The sequence below is a fragment of the Lactuca virosa genome, chromosome 4 (assembly GCF_052849685.1).
Source record: "Lactuca virosa cultivar CGN04683 chromosome 4, Lactuca_virosa_CGN04683_v6, whole genome shotgun sequence".
NCBI classification, from domain to species: Eukaryota; Viridiplantae; Streptophyta; class Magnoliopsida; order Asterales; family Asteraceae; genus Lactuca; species Lactuca virosa.
This window is the reverse complement of record NC_136429.1, coordinates 158811360-158839244: the sequence shown is the minus strand read 5'-3', so window position 1 is coordinate 158839244 and position 27885 is coordinate 158811360. Positions and strand designations below refer to the sequence as shown.

Here is a 27885-nt window from a genome sequence, read left to right as displayed (position 1 = left end):
TTGTTAAACTTTGGTCTAACGTAGGTGTTAATTCCATTACTCAACTGCCAAAAACCCCCGTACATAAAATAACAAAACTCACATTTTCTTTGAATAAAAATTCACCTACAACTGATGGATATTTTAAAATAGATCAAAAAAAAATCTTTTATATAACAAAAAACCGTCGCTAATACCCATCTAACCACCCATTCCGTGGAGAGGTTAACGCCTCCGCAGAGCCCTTGTCACAACCTCTGTGGAGGATTTAATGAACGTTAAAACCATCACTCCGCGGAGGGTTTAATGTCTCCGCGGAGGTAGCTCTGCGGAGATTCTTTGGTGAGTCTGATATCGTATACAATTCATTGATCCGCGGAGATTTCGTCATTCCGCAGAGCCCGTAGAGTGGTGCTCCGCAGAATGCATGTCTATAGCCGGAATTTCGGATTTTTGTGACTAAAGTTTAAAATCCACCCCAAAAAATGTCTATAGCCGTCTTGAAAGATTCTCTATTGTTAAACACCTATCAGCTATCATATCAGTCTATCACATTCTAACTATTGCTTTTTTTTTTACACGTTTTATATCAGATTATCAATCTATCACCTTCTAACTATTGTTTTTTTACACGCCTTATATATGTGTGGTTGGAATCGGTCCTAAAAACTTATCATGACAAAAAGTGTCATGTAGGTGGCCACAACACACATACACAAATTGGATGCAAGCTTTCATAGATATCATTGCAAAATCAATTCATACGGTTTATCATTTTATGTGGTAATAATGGATTTGAACCTTTTGTCTACATTGGTTGGAGATTTGGTCCTTTTAGTCTATCTTGATTACACATTTGATCCCTATCAAATTTAAAACTATTTTTCCCTTTTAATTTATCATTCATATTTTGTTTTCATTTTTAAACAATTTTTAAATTTTGATAAAGGAATTATCCCCATCCCGGTCACCCTACCCTTACCCCTACTTCATCTTCTTCAGTCATATTTTCCCACCCACATGTAATAAACATCACCACCAAAAATCATCACCATTTTCCGTTGTAATTATAGCAACAAAGCAAACCTAAAAATATATTTTCGTGGATGAATTCAAACACAGACGAAAGCAAAGGACTCAGAGATGAAATTAAACATAGAAATCAGACATAAAAATATGTTTCTCGTTTCCATTGTCAAAGCCAAGAACAAATTCTTATCACTAAATCAAAGGCAAAAATAGAACAAAACGGATTTTTTGAACTAACCCAAAAATATCACTAAGCCATATCTTCCCTGTAACAATGGATAACTTGCAAAACATTACATTGTTCATAACTCATATTACCTAAATCTCTAAAGCCCATGAATGATTGAAACCAGGCTTAAATCTTTTTCAGAAAATACAAAACCAAATCCACAAATCCTTCGCATCTTTATCTTTTCGGTGCCTGGTGAGTGGTGAGAGAACAAAATAGAGAATATGCAGTAGAGGAATGCGGAGGTGCAAACGTTAGTGGCACATCATCGTCATAATGGTGGTTGTATCGGTGTATTGGTGTAGGAATCGAACCCACATGTCTTTGAGAACAAATCTACAAATCGGATCCAAACGCCGACTGTAAGGGGAGGAGTTACGCCGATGGTAAGGGAAGAAGGAAAGATTTGTGTGTCCGATTGTGCGTCTATGTGTGGATCTTCTTCAAGCATCGAGAAAATTGGATTATGGTTCTTAGGAAGAAGAAGGGTTGAGAGTTGAGACAGTGACAGAGAGAAGGGGTGGGGTGGGGTAGGGTGGGGTTTGTGTGTGGTCTCTTTTTTATATTTAATAATAATAAAATATTATATATATATATATATATATATATATATATATATATATATATATATATATATATATATATATATATATATATATATATAAAATAAGGGAGTATTTTTTTAGTTTTGAAGGACCAAATCCATAATCAATTAAAAAAAGAAAGAATTTATAATTTTGAAACAATATGGATCCAACCACATAAAATAACAAACGATAAGGACCATGTTTGCAATTTTTTCTTTTACTTTCATGTTACATATTATACACTCTAAAGTTCAATTATTTATTTTATATCCTAGCCGTTTTCTTTTATTTGTTTAATATATCAAAAAATATAGAGAAAAAAAAGGTACATCATTAAAAAGATTTAGTTGATACGATTCAACATAGAATAATATTGAATATCTTTAATATTAAATTTATACTGAAGTTTAAAATATATTTTAGAAAAAAATTTAAATTTTTTTTTTTTTTTTTTTTTGGGTTTTTCCTATCCCAACCCATGAATTGTCGTTGGTTTTAATTTATTTAATACTTCATCTTTAACCTTCTTTTGACATAGTTATAAATAAATAAAATTTGTTAGTATGTATCATTATTAATATAAAAATATAAGTTCAAATATAAATAAACTCACATATAGAAGAGACGAAGGCAGCCACACCACTTCATTTTCTCAAAATGTTGAGTTTCACCAAAAACGAAACAATGGCTCCTTTGGTGTACGCTTCCACTTTGATAATGCTAGTGTTCTTTCTCATCAAACTCTACTACTTTACTCGACCTTCAACCAAGAGAAACCTACCACCTTCACCACCAAAACTACCGGTGATCGGTAACCTCCATCAGATCAGCCCACTCCTCCATCGCTCCCTCCATTCGTTATCCCAACTCCACGGTGGTCCACTCATGCTCATCCACATGGGCTGCATCCCAACCCTGGTGGTATCATCAGCCAAAGCAGCCTCCGAGATAATGAAAACCCAAGATCTCATATTTGCCAACAGACCCGAAGTGAAAATGTGGCGGAAACTGCTCTACGACCTGAAAGAGGTCTCGGTAGCACCTTATGGCGAGTACTGGAGGCAAGTCAAGAGCATAATGGTTCTCCATTTCTTGAGCAACAAAAGGGTGGAATCTAGTAGTGAAGTGAGGGATGAAGAGATCGCCTTTGTTGTTAATAAAATCAAGAAATCTGGTGACCAGGTGGTGGATTTGAGTGATATGTTTGTGATGCTTACGAATGATGTGGTCTGTAGGTTGACGTTTGGAAGGAAGTATAGCGAGGGAGAGAGCGGGAGGAAGTTTAAGAATATGCTGAGGCAGTTTTTCGAGATATTGGGAGGTCTTAATTTGGAGGATTTTATTCCTCAGCTTGCATGGGTGGATCGATTGAGAGGACTGAATGCTAAAGTCGAGAGGATGGCGAGAGAGGTGGATGAGTTCTTGGACGGTGTGGTGGAGGAAGGGCTGAAGAAAGGGTCGGCAGCTGGTGGTGGTGGTGGTGAAGACTTCGTTGATATACTACTTAAGATTCAGAAGGATGATAACATAGGCGTTACTATCGACAGACTTGCAATTAAAGCACTCCTATTGGTAACTCTCTTTCCACTATCTTGACTTTAATATTTTGATCGATGATATTTGTTCTTTAAAAAAAAAGACAGATTAAGTATATCCAGTTGACTTGGATCGCCCTTCGTTCAATAAGCAATCTAAAAGTAAAACATTCATCTGAAAACATACGTGCCTTCATTAGAATTAGTAGTAGATCCAGAAATTTTGTCTATAAGGTATCAATGATTAATTAAATGGTTAAAATAACCGTTCGTCAAAATCGTTACTTTTTCAATTCAATTCAAAGAACAAATCCACGTGGTAAAACAAAAGATTCATCATACAAAGCTGGTCCTTTGACTTACTGCAAGAAGATTTGAAAAAATCTTAAATAATTTATTTAAAATGGATATAGACGTATAGTTGTTGTATATTTTATAGTTCGTGCATCTCATGGATTTCGTCTTTATCAAGATGCCTCCATGTAGCACGATTCACGGTTTATGGACTAGTATGTATATTTAAATATATCCAGTACCGGCCAATACTTAAATCGGTTAGTATTCATATTCATTCAAAAATAATAAAATATATAAGCATTAATTAAATATACAGAATGACTAAGTTACATATTAATTCATGGTAACAAATTAAGCTTTGATATATCTTATCTAGGATGCATATACCGCTGGAACAGATACAACAGCAACAGTATTAGAATGGACATTTACAGAACTTCTAAAACATCCAAAGATTCTCAAGAAACTTCAGGATGAAGTAAGGATGGTTCTTAAAGGCAAGTCAAAGATAAACGATGATGATATCGACAACATGAAGTACTTAAAAGCTGTGTTTAAAGAAACTCTTCGGCTTCATCCTCCAATCCCAACCTTAATTCCTCGTGTTGCCAGCCAAGATGTGAAAGTCATGGGCTACGATGTCATGAAAGGAACTAGGGTAATCATTAATGCATGGGCCATTGCAAGAGACACTAAAGTGTGGGATGAACCCGATGAGTTTAAACCTGAGAGATTTTTGGATTGTTCAATTGATTACAAAGGTCTTGACTTTGATTTGATCCCATTTGGGGCTGGAAGGAGGGGGTGTCCTGGGATTGCATTTGCAATGGCTACAAATGAGAATGTGTTGGCCAATCTTTTGCTCAAGTTTGACTGGGAGTTACCGAATGGGAAGGAAGAGGATCTAGATATGACTGAACGACCAGGCCTTACTATTCGTAAGAATACTCCGCTTTTGGCTGTAGCAACACCTTTCACTTCATAACTTATATATGTCTAGTGTTGCTATGCATTTCTGTTTTAGGTCGAGTAGCTACGGGTTAACTATGTTTATGTATGCGGTCTTGCAGAATGTATGTTTGTATTTACATATATATCTTTGCTGCATATGGTAACACAACACATGCAGATTGTATCTAATAATTGTTTATCAGACGATTGTGTGACAGTTTGAATGTTTGATGGTAAAAGTGATAATCAAAATTAGTCAAATTGCAGCGGCATAATGGTATATATAATTGGATATCTAGTCTACCAAATAAGGTGACATTAAAACTATGTGAACCATTTATGGACGCTTGGGGTGCATAGCTGTTTGCATAGAGATCTAGCTGTAATTGCATTAACTAATGCACCAAAGTTTATTAGGGCATACTAATATATAAATTCTTTTTGTAAAAAAAATCATTTTAAAAGGAAGGTGAATGTGATTTCGCCACTAAGGCTGTGGGGAGTAGTCACCACCAACTCACCGGAAAAGTGGTGTCACCTCTCCTCTGCGCCAAGTCACCTTCACCACCAAAACACTAGACTTAGGAAATGGTCACCACTCCACAATTATCTTTTTTTTATAATTAAATTAGATAAAAACATAAGTTAAAAAAATAATAAAATATTTTACATTAATTAAAACCACATTACATAATTTAAAACATAGAAAATTAAACCTAAATTACTAAAAAAAACATAAAAACACATAGAAAATGAAAACTAAAATACTAAAAAAAACATAAAAATAACGTAGAAAATTAAACCTAAATTACTAAAAAACATAGAATAAAATCTAGTTGCGATATTGGTCGAGAACTTCTTGTTGAATTTTCAAAAACACCCTTAAATTTTCTGGGTCGAGATTTGGTTGCGGCACCGTGTTTACAATTTGAAGATTGGTGAGTGCCAATTGTCACCAACGTTGTTCCTCTGTTGAATCAAAATTTTTTTTTCTAAAAAATGTAGAGTTTTGTCGATTTTCTCCGCTAGTACGTCTTCGTTGGTTGATTTTCCCCTAGACAAAGCCCCCTTTCTCGCTTTGTCCCTTCCTGGTGGTCGACGAAGATGGACGTCCGGTGGACCCTCCTCCTCGGTGGCGTCGAACTCATCATTGAGGTCGAGGTTAACACCAACGTCCGACTCGGACGTTCTCGGCCTTTTGTTGGAACCGGTAGTAAATCCCGAATGCGCCGTTTCCGGATAAAGGACCCAAGGGCGTATTTAACAAGCATGAAGGTAGGTCCTTGGACCTACCTAAGATTTGAATTTTATTTATAATATATATACCACAAAAATTAGGAACCACCTTAGAAAAAATAAAGGACCTACCTTGAGTTTGTTTTTTAAAAAATTTCTTAAAAAACCATTTTAAAAGGAGAAAAAAAATAAGTTACATGGAGCATTTGTGTTGTTAAATATATAGGGTTAAATATAATATATAGTTTTTTATCAAACAATAAGGTATTAATGCATTAATAATCAACTAGTTTTTCATTAAATCGTTTGGTTTTTTCAATTATATTTTAGTCGGTTTTTTAAAATTTTAATTGGTGGTGCCTGATCGGTTTTTTCAGTTATATTTCATTAAATTGTACACGATCTGACCCGGCCCGACCCCTCACAAGTGTTGCTGATTTTTTTTTATCGGCTCCACTTAATTTAGGAACCACGTGATATTTTGTTCTAGATTCGCCACTGAAAGGACCCATTTTGGACCATTGCGACAAACTTTCCACGCTTTTTGTTGCCAAAAGGTTTACCATTGTTGGTAATTTTGTATTGGTGCAACGCGGTTGATAAAATGTTGAAATCGTTACTACCACTTCGATACATATTTTTTAAATTGTCAAATACGCCGTTAAATTTGGTGCAAGCCGCTCTAAGGTCATGCCATTTAGCATTCACCGAGTCGTTTGTCCGGCTCGTTTGCCTTCTACGACTTGGTTGTGTTTCTTGAACCCGTTCGTCGTCGTCTTCAAAGTCGAGGTTTACGGGTTGAGATTGAGATAATGGAACTTGAGATGGTTGTGAAGTTTGTTGGCATTGGGAAGTTTGGGGCTGAAATTGCGGAGAATATTGTTGTTGAAAGGCTTGAAATTGGGGTTGAACGAATTGTGGTGGTTGTTGTTGTTGGTAGTAGTGTGGTGGTATGAAAGATTGGTGAATAGAGGTTGTTGTGCAACGGGAGATGATAACAATTGCATGTAGTCAATATTTGCTAACGGATCATTTGGAGTGTTTAGGGTGTTCAGGGTTGGTGCGATATTTTTGGTTTGGAACCATGGAGGAAAGAATAATTTTTTGGTAGTGTATATGTTTGTGTTCAAAACTTGTGGTGTGTGTGTTTGAAATGGGAAAATAAAGGTTGATATATATAGAGAAGGTATGGTAATTAATTAATTAATTAAATTTTTTTTTACAAACGGTCAAATGCATTCAACGGTCAAAAAGTCGAGTAGCCAATCAAATCGCCCGTCCTCTCTCGTCTCCGTGAAGACGCCAAGCCCAACCCACCGGAGTTGGGGGCGGTGTTCACGCGTCTTGGAGGCTGACACGTCGGCCTCCACGAGTCTTCCAGCCTCCCACTCCGGGCAGCCTAAAAAAATCAATTTATCTAAATAAAAAATATAAAATATTATGTTTTACTGACTTGTTCTTAGCATAACTACATATATAATGTTGTACCTTATGGTTGACCATAAACTCCATATTTGTTGAATCTTTCAATACGACGTCTAACAAGAACGGAAGGAGTGAATAAGGACTTCATCCCTCTCAACCTATTCATAACATCCGTGCTATATCAACTTTTTTCTCATCTTTTAGTTTCACCTTTCCTATCTGCAACATATGAAAAATTATATTTTTCATCTCTCCTAACCCATTCGAATTTTTACTTTTAAGTTAATACAAACTAGTTAAAATCAACAAAACTAATTCACAAAATATTAAAAACATACAAAATTATTTTGGTACAAGTCTTTATGCATGCGATACAACTAAAGATGGTAAAGAGAGAAATGAGAGTAAGTGTTCACGGGTTATATATGCCACATGGTACTTCAATTGGTGGTAACTCTCCTATATGTCGGTACCTCCATAGGAGGGGACAGTGTTGTCTACGGTAGAGCCACCAACCCCACATCAAAATCTTCACGACTTTGTTGAGTTTAATCCAACTAGATATTTCATCACATTCAACTATTCCATTAAACTATGAATCATATATGTTTTGATCAAACTGAAGTTATAGCATAAATCCATCCAATGTGGGCATAAATTTATCTAAGATTAAAACATGAGACACCAAATAAACAAAACTTGAATATTAGCCGATGAATCTAGCAATTCAAAGCTTGTCATGGAAAATTTGTCGTGTCATTTTGGATTTATGTCATGCGAAAATGGGTTGAAAAAATTCGAACCTAACATTAATAGTTTATTTGTCATGTCGTGTCATATCAACTTATTTACTTAAACAGCTAAAATGTTTTACCCAAACTCATTTATTTCGCGTTGAATTTGTGTCAGTTGGTGGGTTTATGGTTTAGACATTGTGAATTTGTATTTTTGTGTCGGCTTAAAAGAGTTTGACCTGAACCTGGCCCATTTAATTTGTGTGAAGTATTGTGTTTATTTCTTGTAGGTTACTAGGTTAGCGTATCATGTTAGTTTTTGTCAGCTCTACATGGAAGAACGCAATGAACTTCGTCGCATTGGCCAATTCACGATACAAATATGAAAATAAATGAATTTATTATTATGTCAAGTGTAATTGACAAACTTCCATAATCCTAGAAATTTTTCAAACATACCATGAAACGTTAAAGGGAATAGATATCATTGTCTTTTATGCATTTAAAAATATCTTCATGTGCAAATGAAAAAAAAAAAGTAGCAAAGTTGAATAAGGACAACCTTTTGTTCACATGGTTAAGAATAAGAAAAATAATTCTAAAAAATAAGGAAAGGGCAAGAGACATACGTAAATATGACAGTTATGACAAAACCAACAAAAAGATCAAAACGTTTGGTATGATAGTGATGTCAAAAGCGGGTCACTTTAAGCGTGATTTTTGGTGTAAGTTAAACAATAATTGTAACTAGTAAACATGCTCGTGCTTCGCAATTGATGTTTTTTTATATATTTGTTTACGTGTTGATAGTTTAGAATAGCAACTTAATTCTGTTAATTTATTTACTATATATGGCATTCTTCCCTTCGAGCTTCATGATAAACATGAAAATCTTGCCAAAAGGCAATTCTTTAGAGATCTTCCCAGTCAATCATGAAGTTCTTTATGTAATTTTTGAGGTAAAAACGTATGTTGGTCGAGTGATTAAATATAAATGAAAAATTAGACATACCTTGAAGGAATACAGAGTAATAAGTGATAACTAACATTTCAATATGGAAATATGTTTTTGCCATTAGATATTGGTAAGCTATATCCCAGCCAATGAAATTCACACATGCGTGTTGTGTAGCTTGTTGACATGTTCCCAAAGTGGCTTACAGTGAGAATAATCTACATTATCAAAAATGATAATAGACGAATTCATTACTACCCATTTATCTTCGAGTAAATGAAATATATAATTGAACTTACTGGGGGACTTATGATGCATAAGGATATCTCTGTGTAAGCATTGTCATAGAATCGATCACACAATTCCAGCATTGCAATGGAACCGTATGCAGAATTCTAACTAATAGAAAGAAGATCGTACAATAGGTCTTAAAGACTAAGGTGTTGTTTGTTTTGGAAGTGGTTAAATGTCTTTTGTCTTTTTCCAAGTTTGCGGAAGAAGACGTGCACTTGCGAAACGTCTACCCGTCAGAAGGGAAAAGTGCTCAAAAAGTATTTTTGTAGAAAAACAAACGAGGCCTAAGAGACCAAATAATGAATTATTTCAAAGAATTTAATTTCACCCAATTTAGTAGAATTATCCCAATAATAACATGACACATTCCATGCTTTGGACCTCAATTCCTTTAAACTTCTTTCTGTATTTGTCATGTCTTTCTACAAATAGTCTCAAAATTGGCATGCCCTTGTCTAGTAAATTGCAAATTTCAAGCCAATGTTAAAATAAAACAATACTTGCTACATGTTAAAATGGACCAAATGTATTACTTCTTATTTATTTCAACATGCTACATGTGATATTTCACCCACCGTAATAATTAATATCAACTCCATGAAGAGCCCTCTCACCTGTATTTCACCAAAAAAGGGCTAAATGCAAGAAATGAGTATGTATTTTCTTTATTGACCACAAACTTTTAACTTTTTCCAGTTAATACACTCTCATTCATATTCCTAAAACACAAGCATTTATTAAAAATGACATAATTTCTTAAAAAATATATCAAAATAAGCCTTCGATTCTCACCTCTTTTTGAAGTATAAGAATATGTCAAACAAAGTGTTGCAACGACCACTCCTAAACATAATCTATCAACAACCAGTCAAATCAACTATTGTCATTTATCCAATTTGGTCACTAAAGTATTTTTTTTTTTTGTGCAATAGGTCATTAAACTTACAATTACATGTCTGTTAAGTCACTTTCGTTAGTTTTTAACATATCATCTGTTAACCAGCTTTTATAAATTACACGAATGGTCCCTATGATTTCAATTTCTTTTGTGGTTGGTCCCACACCAGCACAATTCATCACCGACATCACCACCATTCAATTTAGACAACCACCACCCTTCACCTCGGGCAACCCCGTTAACCATTATTCTAACATATGATCACTCACAAAAAAAGTCTCAATCGATTTTAATTTTTATAAAAAATAATTTCAAGGAGTTTCAATTTTAAAGAATGCATTTTAAAAAAAATGTTCAGGATCAATATTGAATGAAAGTGTAACAACGTCTATTTTCTAAATAATCAATTAATTACCAATAAGATATTCATGAGTTAACTTTTTCTTACATATAATGCATCAATACTCCTTAGCTTCACAAAGTATATACATAACATGCTTATTTGAATTGGATTATCGGAATGAAATTGTTAAACCATGCAACACTATATGCAGTTCACTAACTACCAACGTATACATTTTTATTTGCGACAATAACCACATATTAAAAATTGATCATTTTTAATGCAACTATTTCACCAAATAATATTAAATGCAGTTTGCAAACTTCTACGATGACCATTTTTATTGATCTAGTATATTTTTGGTCGATTTAAGGGATTTAAGTGGTTGGAGTTTCTACTAAATATATCATATTTTTACTTAAAATCGACCGGTAAACTAAAATCTAAATAAAAAATCATGGGAGTTGCTCAAGGTAAACGTTGGTGGGCACCAGAAGTGAACGGAGTGAACGGTGGTGGTGCAGGTGATGTATGATGCTGGTAAAGGACCCAACCACAAAAGAAATTGAAACCATAAGGACCATTCTTGTAACTTATAATAATTGGTTAACGGATGATCTGTTAAAAACTAACGAAAGTGACTTAATAGACATTTAAGTTGTAAGTTTAATGACCTATTGAGCAAAAAAAAATACTTTAGTGACCAAATCGAATAAATGACGATAGTGTTGGGCTATAATGACATGTACCCTGTTAGAATTGCAGTTTTCTTGCCCAACACACATCAACCAAATGGGTGCCTTCATTCTTTCTCCATCTTTATCTGAAAAGCATAATCCATCAATTTAAAAGTAAACAATAAGAAATTGAACCAATTTCACTGTAGTGGGCTGCAAGGAACAATTTACAAAAAAAGCAACTAAATATAGTGGCTTCGACGATGTGGTAGAATATGGAAAGATTGAAAAGTGGAATCGATTGGGAATCTTATATTGGATGTCTAAGTATGCAAGTAAGCACAAACGGAACCTAAACCGCTGGAGGAAATCTTGCCCTTATAATATCGAATTATCGAATGAAAATCAGAGTGTAATCGTACTAGGTCTCATTTGAAATCATAAGCTGAGAAATTGGAGGGTTTTATGAAATTGAATTGGAAGAGCCGACCAACAACCATATATCGAAGATTTAGCGTTGACATATGATGGGGACGACATGTTTTTAGATAGAAACATCGAGGGAGATTGTCATGTCACACCCCTGGACGCCAGCAGAAACGCCGAGGTGCGCGACGTAAATCAGTAATCACAATTGAACAGTACAAATATAATCTTCTATTATTACCGAAAGAGTAATTACATTGACAAGCCCATTGCTAAATCGAGACACACGCCTAACAATCGACGTTTACAAAGGTGTAGTAAACAATGGAAAGTCTTCTATGCAAATCCTTCCAATCTGCTAATAAACCTGAGAATACATGCATTAAGATACGTCAACAAAATTGTTGGTTAGTTCTACACGTTTTGACACAAAGTATTTTTATAACCAAGAGCGTTTTATAAAATTTATCTGGTTCAGCTTTTATAAATACGTATCTTTCTATCAAAAGTATAACACAATTGAGTTATAAAAACGTATTTGGACTCATTCATAAGTATCATTTGTTCAAATCCAAAAGTACAAAATTTGGAAAAATACACTTTAAGTAATTCAGACTTATATCAAATTATACGGTTCTCATGACCAAAATGTTTTTTATATAAGGATTTTGAGTGTCAATTTATATAAAATAAAGTCATATTGCATCTTGTGAAAACATAAAATGGCTAACTTTACTATAGAAATCTTGTACAAGTGTTTGTATAGTTTATATGTAAAACTCATAAGTTTCGAATTTATAAACTTTGTAAAATCGTGTCGTAGTTATATTTAATTATTATCTTACTTAATTTGGGAACCGGCACTTAACCAGTGGGGAAAACTCCTCCCACATAACTATGGTGTTTTCATATAAAAACAGAGTTTATATAAATAACTTATAAATTGTAAGTTATTAAACCTTAATCAGCTGTGTCATGATATTAATTAAGTGTTATATAACTAATTTCTAGTATTGATACTTATTGTTTTAGGTGACAAACTATTCCAGTGAACAAAAACCCCGTATAAACCCAATATCGGTTCTATATGGTAACAAGGCAAATCTGGGATCTATAATGAGCTCATAACCAAACTGTAACGAACACCTCTGCACCAACACTGAAAGGTTGTGTTGAAAGCCCACACCACGTTTTTGATGACGTGATGAAAAAATTTGTGAAGGAAACGCCAACGCCCAATCTCGACTCGTCTGCCGATGGTTGTAACTACAAACCGATGACGGGATGTCAACCCAAAGAAGTACATGATCCAGAACTTATACTTGACGTTCCTCGTTCCATACGAATTAACGGTTATGATACAGAGGGATTTTTTCTAAGATGTATGGTCTTAGTGTGGTAACAAGCATAGCTCATGCAACTTAGGAAATGATCCTAACTCATAAAGCTTTTAGAACAAACGTATCTCATATAGAACGTCCCGTGGGTGTGATGGATCCTAGCAATATGTCTACGCATCCTAATCATAAACTTTCCGATACAAGACTCTTGAATACTTATAATTCTTTGATGTTTATGAATGATTTTGATTTAAGTCTTTTAGTATTTGGGATTCATAACACTTAATGATTTCCACATTTCCTATTGTCTGTTATGACGAAATTTGGGTAGCATAACGGCTGCTTATATAATATTTTTCAGGTTTCAATCAATGTGAAACCAACAAATTCCATAATATTTATAATTCACGTGATTAATACAATATAATATGTCGCAAATAACGACTCTTAAGTTCTGAAGTCGATCATGTTATTTATTGCAATAAAATTCATAACTTAGTAGAATGAGTTATATTTTTATATTTAATATAAAAATATATTAATTAATTTTACATTCATTTTTACATAATTTATATATATTAAAAGTTAATTTTCAATAATTTAAACTATTAATTATATATTTTTATAATCTTGGTCTTTCCATCAAATATGACAATGTACTTTCGTTTTATACTCGAATAATATTTTTGGTCATTTGTATATCTTTTCATACTACTAGTCGATACTTTAACTTATACATATAAAATTGTCATTTTTATGACTTTTAATCTTAACTTTTGTTATCATAGCAATCTTTCCAAAATCTTGTGATTTTTATTAATATTAATGAATATTTCACAACAGAGTATAAGTATATTATATTTCAGCAGTCTACTTAAACTTGTATGATTGATTAACGATTTATAACATTTTAGATTTGCTATTTCATAAACATTTGACCAATAACAAGTATGATGCATTTTAACGTATAAAAACTTGAAAAACATCAAACTTTAATAGACATGCATGTATTCTCCCCCAAATATAAAAACAGTAAAAGAGGGGCCGTAGAAACTCACTTTCGATGCGTGATCTCGATCTAAGCTTGGTTTTGGTGAAGCTTTGAGTGAAAAAACGAAGTTCAACAATTCTTGAACTTTGAAACGCTTTCGGGACTATTTTGTAACAAATCAAACTAATGGGATTATTTTTGAAATGATTTAAATCAAAATGATTGTTTTAAATCTTGAAATATGAATGGAGGGTTGTTTTGGAAATATCTTAGCAAATGGAGGGTTGCTAATCCTCTTTTAGGAATAATGGTGACTGTTTGGTGAGAATTTAAAAATAAAAACATATAATCATAAAAAGAATCGACACATACCCACAAAAGTGAATTTCTTCATTGTTAGAAGTAGGGGTGGAATTGGTACGGTACCGACTTTTTTTTTTCTTCAAACCACATACCGTACCAACTATAGTTGGCAGAAGAATTTAACTACCAGTACCATACCAACTATACTTGGTACCAATTTATTTGGCTACAAAAAAAATCAGTTCGTACATATTAGTATTGGTATATACCAAAAACTTTAACTAATTTTTATATTTGAAGAGTTTGACACTCGATTAACTATATTAGGCTTCACATTGTAATCATCTCCCGATGGTTAGAAAATTTTCCAAAATCGAAAATAAAATAAGCAAAAAAATTGTCATCGATGTTTAGTACTGTTTATACACATATAAAATAAAATAAGTATCATGTACAATACAAAGTAAATGTATTCAACCATCACGTTGTTATACAGTAACTACACGGCTGTCTCACCCCCTTGATTGTAAACATTATCTATAAAAAAATAATAAAAAGGATATACTAGTCTAAGAAGTGGTTAGTTAATTGTTTTTAGTTTTCTTGTTTTGAGTAATGTATAAGTAATGCAAATTGCAGACTTGCTACTCTTAATTGAAACATAAAAATGTGATAGTTAATATTTCATCATATTTATTAATTGATATATATGTATATATGAATTGGTTGGTACGGTACAACCGTAGTAATCAAAATTTTGTACCGTTACCGTACTAAGTTTACTTAATTAGGATGGTAATACCGGCCAAACGTATTGGCTACCAAACATGTTGGCTACCAATTTAATTGGTTCGGTTTGTAACATGTTGATTGGTTCTTTGTGGTACATATTTGTCGGCCCTAGCTAGAAGAAGACATTCTTTGAATTTGACATAGTCTGGAACAGTAAGTGAATTCAAAATGAAGTCTGGAACAATGAGTTCAAACATGAGGTCCGACATGCTCGATTGGATCATTTTTTTTACCCATTCACCTATTTCGGAATTCAGGTCGAAATGAGCATTCACTTACTGATTATTTAAAAAAACCGCAAAAAAATGATTAGATTACTCAATTTCTTATAATTAGTTTAAAAAAAATGGTTAGATTACTTAATTTTCTATAACTAATTTAAACAAAAATGATGAATTAATAATCCAAATTTAGTAAATTAAATATAATGGGATTAGAAAACTGTTTAATTGATAAGTGAATTAAATAACTTCAATCGATAATATCGATTGAATTATAATATTTTGCTTCTTCTAATAACTTTACATGGGTCTGTTTTATAAAGAAAATATGATATTTGCCTGTTTCTAGTTCCAAAAGAATCCCACTTCCCAAACTACCTCCAAATACGCTTTCTAACCTCTTCGACCATGTTCAGCAGCTGTTCGTGGGTATGATTGTATGAAACGCATCTGATAAAAAATCATGGGACTGAATATTGTAGGGACTGTTGATAAGGTAAATGGTAATAAACTGAGTTACAGTAATTTTGTGGAGAAATACTTATCGAAGAACGAACCCGTTGTTATTACGGGACTCATGGACGATTGGAGAGCTTGTAAAGATTGGGTTTTTGATGATGGAAGACCTAATCTCCAGTTTATCTCTTCCACTTTCGGTAATTCCAAAGTACAGGTGCCTTAATTTCTCCCCGATCATAAGATTAAATTCTCTAATATGAAATGTTTCGCTTTCCATTGTTTAACAATCAATCATTTCAGTTTTCAACTACTACAGTTAACTTGTAACAATTATTCGGCTGTTTGTGGGAGAATGGAAATTGAATGTTCGGAATTGTTGCTCATTTATTCAAAACTTAGAGTGGTTTTTCTCCAAATCGGATTCCTAAATCCTAATCCCTAAATTTTTGGATTTCACATTGTAATCCGTAGGTTGCTGACTGTGGTAGCAGAGAATTTACAGAGCAGAAGAGGTTTGACATGTCAGTATCTGAGTTTATTGCTAAGTGGATTGACTTTTCTTCAGTAGAACATGACAATCCTTCAATCAACAACTTGAATGGCAAAACCCTACTGTATTTGAAGGATTGGCACTTTGTAAAGGTGTGTTCAACACATCAACTTAGTTCTTTTAGCACTATCTAAACTATGAACATCAATTTTCATTGTTTCATATGCGTATCTTATTTATAATCAAGATTGTAGGAGTACCCAGAGTATAAAGCATACACAACTCCATTGTTTTTTCATGATGATTGGCTGAATCTGTATCTTGACCACTATCATATGCGTGAAGACCCTGATACATATCAAAAGAGAGACGACATAAGCTGTTCTGATTATCGTTTTGTGTACATGGGTGCAAAAGGTTACAACACTGTTTCTTATTCTACTTCTTGATATGAACATGGTTACCAATTTTTATTTTATTTTTAATTTTTGTGTATATTCAGGAACATGGACACCATTCCATGCTGATGTTTTTAGGTCATATAGTTGGTCAGCTAATGTATGTGGCAAGAAGCAGTGGTACTTTCTGTCTCCAAATCAACACCACCTTGCTTTTGATAGGTATAACTAGATTTTCTTAAAAGAAGAAGTATTGTGAACTCTTATTGTTCTTTATACATATCCAGAAACATGAAAAACACTGTTTATGACATCTTTGAAGAGGTTAACGAAACAATATTTCCCAATTTCAAGAAGGTAACTTCTCTTTCAACACAACCATTAAACTTTCTCTATTAATTCTACCTTTTAATTTCATTAATTTGCTTATGTGTGTGTGTGTGCGTTATGTGCAGACTACATGGTTGGAATGCACACAAGATCAAAATGAAATAATTTTTGTTCCTAGTGGATGGTATCATCAAGTTCACAATCTGGTATGAATATGATACAAATGCACATATATTTGTGTTATGTCATAGATTTTTCATATATTTGTGCTTGATGTATTTGTTACAGGAAGATACAATATCAATAAACCATAACTGGTTCAATGGATATAACCTTTCTTGGGTGGTAAGTAACAACCAAATAAACCAAAAACAATTTATAAACAGTTGTTTTTATCATTCATTTCTTATTGTACTTTTAGTGGGATCTTCTTTTGAAAGATTACAAAGAAGCTACAGAGTATATTGAAGATATCAAAGACATTTGTGATGATTTTGAAGGACTTTGTCAACGAAATCTTGCAGCTAATACAGGTAGGAAGTTATTTTAGTGATTAGCTAATAATAAAAATCATGTATTCTTATATAAGTTAAGTTACAATGTCTTTTTTTTTTTTCATTCAGGCATGAATTTCTATGATTTTTTCAACTTTATGTTACGTTTTTCCTTTGCAAACATCGTTCAGCTTTGTCAACTTGCTAAAATAAGTGATGATGTCAAATGGCGTTCTTCTGTAAAAGCTAAACATTTAATCTTCAACCTTGAGTCTGCAAAAGATATTGCCATAAAGATGAACTTCACATGCTTATCTGAAAATCATAACATCACATTGGATTTCAGAAGTGTTTTGAAGGACCCCGTGTTCTTGGAACTATGTTATCAGTTGGAAAGAACATATGATTTCATACATGATCAATGTGCATTGATGAAAGTTTTAGTGGAAGATTTGGTGGATGTGGGGATTAGTAAATTGTTGGACATTGTAGTTTGTAATCCTGAAGATTTAGTGGTTTTCATTGACCACGTCTTGCAAAATCTTATATTATCATCACATAAAAGGTAACATTTTTTAAAGGTTGTTAATTGCAAAAAGTTTGTAACATGACTATATTGAGTAACTTTTGTATTACATTTTTGTATCCAATTTGTTTGTTTTCATCGAATTGTTGGTTAAATGGTTTTTAGTGTAGATATGTTGATTATGATGATAAACTTGTTGATACATCAACTATATAATTTCTCATACGATCGATCATCTATAGTGATGCAAGGATTAATACTTGATGAGAATTAAACTCAGATCGATTAGATTTTTCACAGGTAAAAGATAAAGATCAAACAAAACATACACAATAACAGAATCAACAATATGCTTATGATTCAAATATAGTCACGCATCAGCAGAGCTCTATGAAGAACTTCCACTGTAGAGGCGAGCTAGGGTTTACAATACTCAAAAAGAATAAATAGCAAAGCGTGTTTTTCAAAGACTGTATGCATGCAGCTTAAATACTAAACCCTAGAGAAAAACATGCACGGTTGGACAGGCCCAAACCGGCAATCAAAATTGGGCTAAGGACCGAGCCCATGACGCAACACTATAAGCCCAACAATACTCAAAAACGGTTAGGGTTTTATTTATCAAGGAAATGCATCCATACAATGAAATGAGAAGGAACTATGTTTGACAAAATAGTTGAAAAGCTAACTCTTACCCGATAAGATAGCTGATGAAAAATAGTGATTGCTAAAAACTAGTTAATAAGCCAAAAGGGAAAGTAAATAACATAAAATGATATTTGTACATATAACTAAAAATAGTTGAAAACCAAATTTGTCAACAAGTAATTTCAAATTTCTATAGAACCCTAGTTTATATATTTTATTACATCAAGAGGTAATAAACAATGATTTGTTACAAGTATTTCAAAATTTGGGACGTGTTCAGTTTTGAACCAAACCGGAACCAAAATAACCGAAAACTGAATGTGATGAATTGGGAGAACCGAGAACCGGAATGAATACCCGTATCCGGTTCCAGCCGGTCACTATTCGGTTTTTCAGTGAAAAAACTAAATCCCTATTTTAAATGTCCTTATTTTTCAAATTTACTTTTTTTTCTTGAAAATTATTACTTTACAACTTTATTTTTTAAATTATATTTTTGACAGTTTTTTGTCTAGGGCTGTTCACTATTTGGATAAAACTGAAATGTTTAGTTAGACAATCTGGATTGGACTATTTGGTTCGGATATTCAGATTTTTGGATTGGTTTTCAACAAAACCAAATTATTATTTTGAATTTCGGATTGATTTTGGTTTATAAAGTAAGAACTTAATAGTCCAAACAAACCGAATAACAATTTATTATTTATTTAATTTTAATATATCTATAATTATTTATTAATTTTATAATTAATTTTTTCAAATAAGTTCAAAAAGTTTCACCTAATAAAAGACATTAATATGCATTTTATTTCAAAAGTTTTTATCTATTAAATATTAAACTATAATATACATTCTTATTTGTTAATAGTTGTTTATAATTTTTAAATCACAACTAAATAATTTGTTTTTGTTTCTTCTGTAAAATTAGATAATATTATAATTATATGTCGTTTTTAAATATTCTGGTTTTTGAAACCGAATTATAAAAATCGATCCAACCGAATTGTAAATGGATCGGATCGGATCGGATTTGAATTTAGTTTGGACTATTCGGATCCTTATTTTGAAAACTGAAATCAATTTGGATTTACTTAATTGGATCGGATCGAACCGATCCATCCAAACGAACACCCCTATTTTTGTCAAACCTTCTTCTTTGCAACTTCTTTACAAAGCCTTTTACAACTTAGTTTTTTTTAATATATTGTAAAAAAAATGATCTTTTATTTGAGACATTACATTTATGAAAACGAATATGTAAAAGAGTTTAAATTAATAAAGTTGTACCCGAATATATAAGAGGGCATTAGAAAAAAAAAGTACCTTCAATCAAGAAAATCACAATCCGGTTTCCTTGATACAATTATTAGACAAGACGGTATGGGTCTCAACGAGAATCGACATGGCTGAGGTGGATGGCGGAAACGCCGTCATAACGGGGGAACACCCCCCCCCCTACCTGTTGCATCTCGTCGAGCCAATTCTCGTGGCCGTTGCGACGTATAGAAACGGGAAAAAAAGAGAACGTTGGGCTAATGACCGTTGCAAACAGTCAATATTCAAAATTAAAAAAAAAATTACCTTTTTACCTTATATATATATATATATATATATATATATATATATATATATATATATCTTTCTATCATTATCTTTATATTTTATACACTTTCTTTAATCAAAAAATGGATCAAAACCCAAACATCCCCTTCCATCATCAAACCCAAACACACAAACTCGCCTCTCGGATTTGCGGGTTATGAAAATTATTTCAACCTTTTATCGTCTCAAGGATCACCACAAATCTCATACCAATGCGTCGCTTTCAATCTCGCTTCACCACCACTGCAATTTCCCAACTCACCTTACCTTCAACAAAATCTATTTGGTCAAAACCCAAATTTAAAACAAAATATTTTCCTTACTTTTGCTTCGATGAAACAAACAACCAACCAACCATCGCCTACAACACAACCATCAATTGAAGTGGAAGCTGGAGGTAGTAGGAGAGGGAAAGGGAAAGGGAAATCGATAGCGGTTGAAACAGAAAATGCAGACATTCCACAATGGTGGACACCGGAGGAGGAATATGCTTTGAATGGCGGCTTGGTGTGCTACTTCAAAAGACGAACTCCGCGGAAATGTAATGGAGAAAGAAGCTTATTGGGGGGGGGGGGTGCGCGACAAGTTTCACGCTATTTTGAAGCAAAATCCGTATCACAACAATGACATGTTGAGCAGCAAATGGGGTCAAATAACTAAGCGGTGCATCAAATTCAACGGTATTTACAACCGGTTTGAGGCGCAACAGCAAAGCGGAACCAACGACTTCGATTTGTCCAAATCTGCTAAGGAACAATATCGGGTCAAAATGGGACATGTTTTCGACTTTGAAAAATCATGGTAGTTGTTGCGAGCGGATAAAAAGTGGAATAAAACACCTACATTATCGGAGGTTCAATCCAAAAGGTCTCGCAATTCTAACCCGGTCGACGTGTCGGACGCACGGACTCACATCGACCTAAACGCCGACACCGATGAGATCCCAGATGATATCGAGGAGATATCCCCACCACGACGACCGTCCGGACGCGACAAAACGAGGCGCGCTGCAAGGAATGCGGAGGAGGTTGAAGCGAAAGCAAAAGAGGCGGCGGAAATGAGAGCGAAATTCGACGAGCACAATTTATTAATAAAAGAAAAAAAAATGACTTGAAACGTCGTCATTTGGAGTTCCTAGAAAGGCAGGCATGGGAGAAGCATGAGCAAAAAGAGAGGGAACTAATGACACATCTGTTGTCAATTCTTCGGACGAGCGATGAGGGTTTGGCGTCTGCTGATCTAGCGGTGCTACAAGCGATAAATGAACAAATTATGAAGAAATATTTGGGTTAATTAGGATTGTTGTGTGGTTTTAGAAGTAATTTGAATGGTATTTTAGTTATGATTTTAGGTTTAAAATTATGTTTTTTTTAATTGTAATCGTAATTTTAGATTTTAAATATTATTATCTTTTTTGTTTTTAAGATTTTATGTTTTATAAAAATATATTATTTTAGTGATTAAAAAAAATATAAAAAGGAAAAAAAAACCAAAAAGGAAAAAATCGAAAAAGGAAAAAAAACCAAATTAGAAAAAAAAATCAAAAATAAAACATATTTATTTTCAAAAAGTTGATGTTGCATCTTGTTGCTCATTTCTCCACTTGGTGTTATAACATCATTTGCTTATGTGTCATGTGAGGTGGCACAACTTGATGTTCATCTTGTTGTCCACACCCAATACTCTAGGTTTTCAATCAATACACATAAGTGTAAGATGCCAATAAAAAAAAACACATATGATATGATTTACGTGACTCACACGATTAGAGTAATCGTGCTACATTCACAAGCGAACTAAAGAAGTTTATTATGAATTTCAGATTGAGGTTTACAATTACATCAAAACTTCTTTATATAAAACTAGGAATCTGACTACGGCCTTAAAATTGTCAACTATTCAATTTCGACTCAAAAACCGCATATGAGTTGGGCTAGAACGCCACAAGGAGCATAACCCCATGCTTGGGTATAGTAGCGACTATCAGGTACAAAAGCAATCAGATACTCATATTGATTATCTTGAACAATTAAATGTTGACATGTTCACAAAGCGTGTTCTTTCAAACTTTTACTACTTACGTGCAAGATGACCATCAAGAATATATTCTCCTTGTTCAATACATAAATCAACAATATTGCTGCTAGTTAGTTAACTGATAGATTTAACTTAATAGAAGAATACATGAAGATATACAATTCAATGTATAAAAACAATTTCTTGCTCCAACTGTTACTCTATAACTATATATAAATTAAAAGCTAGAATATGTATGTTATAGCACTTAATTAGCTTCTGTTTTGTAAGTATTTGTTGACTACCAAAAAGAGCACCTATAGAACCCATTGATGACTGGGTTAGATACTCTTGAATCTTGATATTACCACTGACTTTATTTAAATTGTATGCACAAATTAATGAAGACAAAATAAGATCTTGGAATTATCCCTCTCTGGTTGATTATTTTCTAAATGCTCGAGAGTCAAGATGGGTTGGGTTTAGAAGTATGCTTGTCTTATCTCCATCAACTGTGTTGGGTTGACTGTGTTTTAAGTAGTCCAATTTTTTGAATGGTTAACTTAGAGATATTATATCATTATATGTATTGGATTCAATCACTTTTCCCAAAGTTGGGTTTTCATAGTTGTCATAAGAGTATTATAATATGTTACCCTTTCCGAAAATTAATGACATATTTTACTAGACACGTAATTGATGGACTTGTGAAGCTCTTTTATGGGATTGCAAATACCCTTAAAATATACTTTTAAGGTGATATAGTTATGTACTTATATCATGTATTACAACTACTAATTGAACGCACTTTCAATAATTGTAATGTCCTTTGTGATGCCACATAGGCTTATAACTCCTACGATTTAATTATTTTATATTATATTATATTATTACATTATTTATATCACATTTTTATTTTATTAAATTATTGTTTATTTTTATTAAATTATTAATTCCATTACATTATTATATCGGAAATATACTAATATATATATATATATATATATATATATATATATATATATATATATATATATATATATATATATATATATATATATATATATATATATATATATAACATTAATTATTATATTATATATATACATGCATTAGCAATTCTGTATTGTTAAATTATATATATATATATATATATATATATATATATATATATATATATATATTATTAATTGAAGTATGTGTTATAAATTGTAACGTAATTATCGATGTGTATGTAATTTTATTGATGGCTGTCCAAAAAAAAAAGTTGTATTGATGTGTTAGTGAATACCACTTTTGTATTATAGGGACTGAGATGACCTTACTAATAACAAATGAAGGGAATCTTGTGCACCCAAATTATTGTTATCAATTTTGTAGATTGCTAGCGAAGAGGTTTAATTTCTTCCTCTTTTTACTATTATTTCAAATTAAATTCTTGCATATTTTTCGAGCATACACTTTTTCGTATGTCCTATCATTTCAAATTGCATGAGCATGAATATAAATTTTTTTTTTGAACGGCAATAATTTTAAAGAATATTTACCATTGAGCTCCCCTTCGATTAATGACTGTTCATTCATGACTACATGCAGTTGTATGTTACGTAGTTTTCATACTGTCTAATCTGTGTAGACTTACTAGCATATCCCCTCCCCTAAGGGACCATGTTAGTTAAGACTTGACAAGTCAATAAGATTATAATGATGATAGATAGGTGTTTGGTACACCAATATTTGGTTTATATCGGTGGAAGTTCCTTTCAATACTAACAAATTTTAGAGAGCGGAAGTAGATAACTTCAACTTTAAGATATGTGTCAAATCATTGTTTGAACATAATTGTACATTTACAATATATGCATTAATAGCAATACACAAATATAGAAAGGTCAACACTCAATGACAAACCATAATATATAAAATCCATTCTGTAACACCTAATATACAAGAGCTTGAAGGTGGAATTATGACCTATTATAAAAGAAAATGATATTTATGCAGGCACAAAATTTCAAAACTTATCCAACAAATTACTATATAGGAAAAGAATCAATCATGAGAAAGAAAAAGCCATAGAGATTGCATGTAGTTACTTTCTTTATTGACACCTTCCATTCCTTCCAGGACCTCCATAATAAATATAATTCCCCCAAACATTATTCTTTCCTGCTTTTAAATCGTAGCAATTTGGATGATCAGCCAAGAGATGAAGGTTTGTTAATGGAAGCAAACTATTGTCCCAATCAACCACCTTCAAATTTCTAAAATATGAAGCTTTCCCAAACCCTTCATCTGCAAAATGACCACTACCCATTTGTGTTGAAGTGTGATATCCATTTGATCTTGTGTTCACTATCTCTCCTCCAAACTGTACCATGCTTGCATGTCTTTGTAGATGACTAAACAAGAACGATGGCCAATACCCTATCAGTAGTCCCGATCCAAATTGCAGCCACCAGTGTCCATGTTTAGGGTCCTACAAAAGAAAACAAGTGTGTTAATTTATGATATATACTTGGAGTTGATTTTCATGTTTCGATCTTATTTAAAAACTTAATACTTTCTAATAGTTTATAACATAATAACATATTTAAGTAAAACATAATTGACATATATATTGAGTTTATTAACAATATTAGCAATCTAATGAGTTGTAAACTAAATCCAGATCCTCCATAATAAAATAAAATAAATATCCAGATAGCCGATGAAGATAGAGATAATATTTAATCTGATAATATATATTAAAATGATCTAGATAAATACAAACTATTCATGAACTATAAGGTCCAAAATACTTTGCTTTGCCAAAAGAAGCATGTCAAAAGAATGTAGAACGTGTGTACGGAATTTCCATATCATGTTTGGCAATGAGATATGTAATGTTAATGTAAATACATGTGTAACAGTTCAATTTATGCATATGTAAGATTTATAAAAATTTATGTTGTAAATATATGTTTTTATATAATAAAATATTTGTTCTAATTATATAATAATTTCGATAATTGTTATATATAAACAACTTGGTTTTTCTTTAATTGTGGAACAATATATTTATAAAGATATTTTGATTAAAAAAAGATGTAATCAACTTTATAAAAAGATAACAGATTTAAAAAATCTACAAAGAAAAAAAAAAGTTAAAAACAGGTGTACTATGTTGGAAATGCTTTAGTAAATAGTTAGATTAATTTAATCACTTATGTCAACACATGGGAGACCACTTCCCGGTAGGATAAGTAAGAGAATCTTACAATTTAATATTAGCAAAGATCAGTAGGTGCTATAAGCAGAAATAAAACAGTTTAATTTGGAAGTTTTGGTCCACAAAAATGGTTGAATTATATCTCGGCAAAACCCTAGCTAGTGAAGGTCAGTTGAACAACCAAAATCTCAACATATATAACACCATTTTTTGCATTAAAAATAATGCAAACAAGTGATGTATTTTCAAATATATCCCATTTTTGAAGTAACTCCATTTTTAGTGCAAACAAATGAAAAGTAACTCCATTTTCAATGCAAAAAAAATGAATTGGTGAAAAGTATTACTCCATCTTTTAGTAATCTAGCTAGTCGTTACTCCATTTTGGTGTTGAAAGTGGAGTTTGATTTAAGTATCTTAACACCCACAAGGGTGAATGTAAAAACATAACTAGTAGAATACAATTTCTTTAAGATAATATATAACTCAAACCATGTCGGCATTAATTACCTTCCATATCATGATGCCGATATCAAATTGTTTGGCCTTGTAAGATGACCTTGGTGAGATTGCTGCACCTATAGCGATCCTGTTGTTTGTTTGAACAAATCCTGAACATAGTAAGTTGTAGCATCCAGTCGTTTGGTATGCATCAGTCTGTTAAAATGAACCAAAGTTACCATCCTTTTTCTCAACATTATATATCATTTTGTTCTTATTTGAAGCAAACACTCAGAAAATGTCAATAGCTAGAACTTACTGTCCAGTAGGTGAAAAATCTTGGGTAACCATCTCCATACAACTCCGGACTTACCTGAAAAATTATCAATATATATCTTGTCATTATATCTATGAAATTAAACTAATGTTTGATATAAGTAATTAAGCTAAGTAAAAGTTTACCTGCCAACCAGCTTCTACTGTATTCAGATCATTGCCAAATGAACCAGAGATAACCCACAATTGTGAAAGACTGAATTCATATGGATCTGTAACAACAGGAGTCCATACGTTTATACTCGCTTTAGCTCCATAGTATTGATCTCCATTCACAAAAGCGACTGCATGCTGCAATATAAACCACCATTTTTTTTTAGTACAAGTTCGACTTATGGCTTATATATGTAATATAACAACAATATATCGATTCTTATTAGTACTGACTTCATGACCACCACTGGATGTGTCGCGCCTGACAGGCTTTATGATCTTTCTTCCGAATCGTTTGAGCGAAGTTGCACGTAAAACATCGGTTTCTGTAGTTCTCCTGATCGGAATAGTGCCTTCTGGGCAGGATTCGTTGGATTGTGTCCATAGCTGAAAGGTCTCGATAGTTTCATCGATGGAGTATTTGTCATCCTCCTTCGGCCTCTCTAATGGTGGTTCCTGCAATTTAGTAAAAAATGGAAAACCCATTTAAGATCGTATAACACTTGAATAATACATGGGAACAACCAGAAAGCGAATCTGAAAGGAAAAATTAATATACCAATGGCTTCTGTCCTTTGAGCTTTGGATGATCAAATGCTGGTTGATGATGAGAGGGAATACAGTCTATCAAGTCTCCATCAGGGCTCTGTTTAGGGAAAAAAAAAACACACATAACTTGTAACTTGACTTTCAAGAAACTAGAAAACGGAGAAATTATAAAACCCAAATAGATTACGTGAATGGTCTTGACTGGAGGCTTGTTGATCTTGTTGAGATGATTTCTGATTCTTTTTAGCTTCTTTAGCTCTTGCAATGGCCTAAAAGTGGTTTCGTTTTTGGGTAGAGAGAAGACAACAGGTAGAAACAGAAGGATAGAAACAAATGTGAAGAGGATTGAGGTTTTGGAAGAAGAAGAAGAAGCCATGTTTGTATTTTGTTGGTGTTTGGGTGTGTATTTTAAGGCTTTGTGTATATGAAATCGGATTTGGAGTTGTCTCTTTCCTACAAGACTGAGATTTCATCAACAAGAAAACAACAACACCATCACCAACAAACAGTTTTTGGTTTTATTCCGAAATTTTGTCATAGGGAAGAAAATGCAGCAGATGCATACAAAACAGAAAAAAACCTCAAACTGCAAACCCTTCAAAAGACAAACTGTTTCTGAGTTTTTAAACAATTAATTCGTCTTTACTATCTTATCAATGACACTAAATCGTCACATAAGTACACCCTTACTCCAACACCTACATAACGTACATGTTTTTTTTGGGTATTTTAATATCCTTATATTTAGAAAAGTTAGTACAAGAATAAATAATAATTTATTTATTATAACATCTATTTTTAATTAAGATATTATATTTTAAATTGAAGTTATATATTTTTTTCTTATTATTAAATGAACAAATCGATGAAAGTAATGAAAATACAATGTTATATTATACTTGTATGGATTTTTTTAAAATATAATATAAAGTGATAAAAGCAAAAAAGTTGTAATAAATAAAACAAAGGAGGATGTGCCTTGCTATATCA

At 32.6% G+C, this 27885-nt stretch overlaps 3 protein-coding genes across 5 annotated transcripts; 2 read left to right on the top strand and 1 right to left on the bottom strand.

Moving 5' to 3' along the window:
• Positions 1-2432: 2432 nt before the first annotated feature.
• On the top strand, positions 2433-4882 carry LOC145107626 (cytochrome P450 736A117-like). Its single transcript, XM_079044562.1, has 2 exons — positions 2433-3396; positions 4033-4882. Exons 1-2 carry the CDS (start codon positions 2482-2484, stop codon positions 4639-4641), a joined length of 1524 nt encoding a protein of 507 aa, XP_078900688.1. The 5' UTR covers positions 2433-2481; the 3' UTR covers positions 4642-4882.
• A 10708-nt stretch (positions 4883-15590) lies between these two features.
• Positions 15591-18082, top strand: LOC145107625 (2-oxoglutarate (2OG) and Fe(II)-dependent oxygenase superfamily protein). Of its 3 annotated transcripts, none has more exons than XM_079044560.1 (9): positions 15591-15909; positions 16173-16343; positions 16446-16608; positions 16694-16811; positions 16877-16946; positions 17045-17125; positions 17208-17264; positions 17341-17452; positions 17543-18082. In XM_079044560.1, the coding sequence occupies exons 1-9, from the start codon at positions 15706-15708 to the stop codon at positions 17980-17982; spliced, it is 1416 nt and encodes a 471-aa protein (XP_078900686.1). In that variant the 5' UTR covers positions 15591-15705; the 3' UTR covers positions 17983-18082. The 3 variants fall into 3 exon arrangements, with proteins under 3 accessions (XP_078900686.1, XP_078900685.1, XP_078900687.1); XM_079044559.1 differs by having other exon boundaries at positions 15591-15915; XM_079044561.1 differs by having other exon boundaries at positions 15729-15898.
• Positions 18083-24089: 6007 nt separating this feature from the next.
• LOC145107624 (protein neprosin-like) lies at positions 24090-27527 on the bottom strand. Its single transcript, XM_079044557.1, has 7 exons — positions 27083-27527; positions 26906-26992; positions 26581-26802; positions 26320-26484; positions 26177-26230; positions 25927-26073; positions 24090-24684 (listed from the first exon to the last, which is right to left on the bottom strand). The coding sequence occupies exons 1-7, from the start codon at positions 27269-27271 to the stop codon at positions 24307-24309; spliced, it is 1242 nt and encodes a 413-aa protein (XP_078900683.1). The 5' UTR covers positions 27272-27527; the 3' UTR covers positions 24090-24306.
• Positions 27528-27885: the final 358 nt, after the last annotated feature.